Here is a 3,832-nt window from a genome sequence, read left to right as displayed (position 1 = left end):
CCATGGTTTCTCCATTACATATTTGTCACTAGCAACTACCCAAACAAACACGTCGCTAACAAATCCATCTTTTAATTTTCAAGAGATAGATAGATATTGCCCACACCCACCAACACCTGTCCATGATACGTCGCACTTTCGAATATATTATGAAAAAGATTGCCATACCCCAACAAAATCCCACATCACTTTTAAAAAAATTTACTCAAAATTTAAAACTGAAAATCAAGAACTACATTCATTTACAAAAAAAAAAGAGATAGGGATATTCCATTCCCTTTTACAACAACAGCAACTAGACAACAAAAGTTTGATCCATATCTCCTATCCCATCTCCTCCGCCACTAATATCATTTTTATCTGAACTTGCAAGATTAGCACATTAATTACTACTATAATTTAATTAATTAACTAAAATTAGATTGGAGTTTTTGAGTCAGAACTCTCTGGGATCAACAAAAATGGAGTTGCCAGGTGGCGACTTGGTCCAGTCACCGACAGAGCCGTCACTGTAGTCTTCCCCTAGCCGCTTAATGCACCACAAATCCTCGGCGCACGATAAGCTCTCCCAGTGCGGAATTCCTAACCTGAGCGGCTCGCGATCCGCCACCTCCGTGGCCACCACTCCGCAGCCGCAGTCCTTGGCTAGATTATGGGCCGACCCACAAAGGGCCCGCATCATCCTAACCGCATTTGGGCCTTCCCCGCCCAGCCCGTATAGAAAGTGAAACCCAAAGGGCCTGAACACCTGGGGCACGGACGGGAGATGCAGCCACGGGAAGGCCCGGTCCAGGGCCCGCGTCGTCTTGAACAGGGCCCGCCTCACGCGCGACGCGCCGCGCACCTCCAGCTTGTACACGTCCTGGCAGTTCCACGCGCTGAGCACCGCCCACGACTCGGGCGGGCTGGCGAGGAACGCGGCGGCCCCCCCTGCCGCCGGCCACGCGGCGCCGCGCGGCAGCGCGAGGAAGGTGCCGAGGCTGAGCTTGTTGCCGAGCACGGCGTCGATGTCGCGCGGGAAGAACTCCGTGGAGGAGAAGCGGCGGCGGTAGAGCGCCTCGGCGTCGGCGGCGCCGAGCCGGACGATGGCGACGCGCGGGTCGGGGCGGACGCGGTGGGCGAAGACCGGGTGCACGAGGATCGACGGCGTGCGGAATTTGGAGTAGCCGCATTTCTCCGTGAAGAGCTTCACGGATGCATGGTTGTCGTTCTCCGTCGCCATGTATGAATACTCGGCGCCGTTCTCGCCGAACCATTCCTCTATCTGCCGCACTAGTTTCAATCCAATCCCCATTCTCCTACACCATCATTGTTTTTCATTTAGAAAAAGAAAAAAGAAAAAGAAAAGAGTAGGTGAATGTTGCAAAAGTTACCTATGAGAAGGGGAGACGCGGAGGCCTAAGATGTAGGCGAGTTTAGTGTAGACGGGGAGAGGTTTGTTGCTGCCGTTTCTTGAGAGCTTAGTGCCGCAAGTAACGGTTTTGATGCAACCCCTTATGGCGCCCACGATCTCACGCCTCTCCTTATCCTCGCCGCCGCCGACCACTACCAGCTCCGCCACCTGCACAACACAACACAACACAACACAACACGTATAAAAAATATAATAATAATAATAATAATCGAGAGAGAGAGAGAGAGAGAGAGTAGTAGTAATGAGTTACCAGCATGAGATAAGCAGGGGAGTTGCGGACCCGGCAGATGGGGTCGCCCAAGAGGTCGGTGAAGAGGGAGAGCTTGGCGCTGGGGCCCACCTCGCAGCGGTTCTCCATTTCCTCCACGGCTGAGGAGTCCTTCTTCTCGTCGTACTCTCGCACCACCACCACCGCCACCACCTCTCCCTCCGCCACCATTCTACGATGATGATGATTAAGATGAATTAAGGGTTTATTGATGATGATGATGATGATGATGAGTGTGAGTTGCTAATAACGTGTATGTGAAGTAAGAGGAGTGTGCGAGTGCAAGTGCAGGATCTTATTTAAAATCAGAGGGAAATCTGTATGATTTGAAGCTTAAAAGGACAAGTGGTGGAGAAAGAGAAAGGGCGGCGGGCGTTGTTTACACTTTCATCATTCTGTAAAGCACACTCTGGGGAAATACTGCTTCATTTGGTGCGCCTTTTATACTTGAATTTTGGGGCTGCCCCTCAAATATTATTAAATAAAATAAACGAGATAGGGAAAGAGAGATGTCAATTTAATCAAAGTGAAACGGTATTTGGTTACTGCTAATTATTGCACACACGTCCAAAAACAAAGTGCAAATATATGGGTTTTAGTTGTTTAATTTGGTTGTGTGACGATTTTCGCAGAAAAATCCAAACCCCCCTGGGAATTTCTTCTTTTAACCTTACTTTATTTACTCGTACAATAAAGTAGTCGGATTTATTTTAGCGAAAGCTGTGTGGCAAGTCTCTGTCTATTCTTTTCCGCATGTCTCTTCGCCTCTCTCTCTCTATCTCATAAAAATAGCAATAATAATACCTAATAAATTAATTTTATTATTGATCATCATTACAGAAAAGAGAGGAGGAGAGAAATGGCGGCTGTGGCTGCGCAGCGCCATCTCTCTCTCTCAGAGTATGTGTGTGTGTATGTACAAGTGAGATTAGGGTTACCATCACGATTCATGACCCCATTTGTAATGATTGCCACTCTTGTTCATGTGAATACAATTTCCATAAATACATATATCAATGATGATTATATTATGTAACGGCCATGTCATATGATTTTCACTATTCTTTGAAAGTGGACTGTGGACCTCATCTCTTCTTATACTTGTTCGACTTGTCCCCATAAACAATTCCACTCAATCTCATTCACATAATTTCTAGTATTTCTTTTTCTTTTTTTTTTCTTTTTCCTTTTTAGTTTAGTATTTAAAGTAAATGACTTCACTTTATGATGATGGGAAACTTAGAATATTGTCGATATATTGTTATTTCGCAATAATTTCCCGAGGCAAATTCGAGATTATAGTAACTCGATTATCCTCATTTTTTTAAATACTAATTGTTCGATGTGTCCTCGTGTACGGAATTAGGTTGCCATCTGATTCATATAATTTCCCTTTTCTTCAACAGAAATTATACTGGTTTTTTGGTAAGTGATGAAATAATCTTTTATTTACTGTGATGGTAGAACTAAAATATTGGAATTTCAGATGTATTAATGAATTTTCGAAGGAAAATCAAATTATATATATATATATATATGACTTACTTGAACTTAATTAATTATACATTTTTATGTATTAGAAATTACACATATTTTTTTGTTACATGTTCAAAAATATTAGCTCGTTGAGAAAAGATTCAGGTGGCTAGTAGGGTATCAATCATGGGGAATAACGACAAATTTTCACCAAATATGCTCTTCTTTTTTACATAGCCAGCTACTGTTTCATTCCATTAATTATATAGCTAAGAATTATATATTTATGGAGTTCTGCATTAATAATTTGAAATCATTATGTAATTAAGTACTATGATTTTAAATTTAATTTACTGAATTAATTAAGTATTAAAGGTATCTAATCATACGCGAGGGTTTTTGGATATTATCACTGATCTTTTAAAATTCTTACATAGCAATATTAACTTTGTTAGTTGAGTTATATCATTGTCAAATTTATTATTTAGATTAAATTTAATCAAATGGAAAACATGTAGATTTCACTCGATTTCACTAAACCAAAGTTGTTCGTAAGACAATTCTCAAAAAAAAAAAAAAAAAAGATGTTCGTATAAGACATGTGAAATTTATTCATAAGTGATATTAAAGGAAAATTTTGAGATAATTTAATATATGATCATGAGATCGTAATA

At 41.7% G+C, this 3,832-nt stretch overlaps 1 protein-coding gene across 1 annotated transcript; it reads right to left on the bottom strand.

Moving 5' to 3' along the window:
- Positions 1-189: 189 nt before the first annotated feature.
- On the bottom strand, positions 190-2,109 carry LOC131005665 (probable N-acetyltransferase HLS1). Its single transcript, XM_057932688.1, has 3 exons — positions 1,665-2,109; positions 1,374-1,561; positions 190-1,298 (listed from the first exon to the last, which is right to left on the bottom strand). The coding sequence occupies exons 1-3, from the start codon at positions 1,851-1,853 to the stop codon at positions 437-439; spliced, it is 1,239 nt and encodes a 412-aa protein (XP_057788671.1). The 5' UTR covers positions 1,854-2,109; the 3' UTR covers positions 190-436.
- Positions 2,110-3,832: the final 1,723 nt, after the last annotated feature.

The sequence above is a fragment of the Salvia miltiorrhiza genome, chromosome 1, assembly GCF_028751815.1.
Source record: "Salvia miltiorrhiza cultivar Shanhuang (shh) chromosome 1, IMPLAD_Smil_shh, whole genome shotgun sequence".
Taxonomy (NCBI): domain Eukaryota; kingdom Viridiplantae; phylum Streptophyta; class Magnoliopsida; order Lamiales; family Lamiaceae; genus Salvia; species Salvia miltiorrhiza.
This window is presented reverse-complemented; position numbering and strand designations above follow the sequence as displayed.

Bases quoted from the DNA above. Each gene is read 5' to 3' on its own strand.
- LOC131005665 (XM_057932688.1), bottom strand. From the start codon at position 1,853: ATGGTGGCGGAGGGAGAGGTGGTGGCGGTGGTGGTGGTGCGAGAGTAC. The intron at 1,562-1,664 runs GTAACTCATTAC...TGTGTTGTGCAG, and splicing joins CCCCTGCTTATCTCATGCTG to GTGGCGGAGCTGGTAGTGGT. The intron at 1,299-1,373 runs GTAACTTTTGCA...ATGATGGTGTAG, and splicing joins CGCGTCTCCCCTTCTCATAG to GAGAATGGGGATTGGATTGA.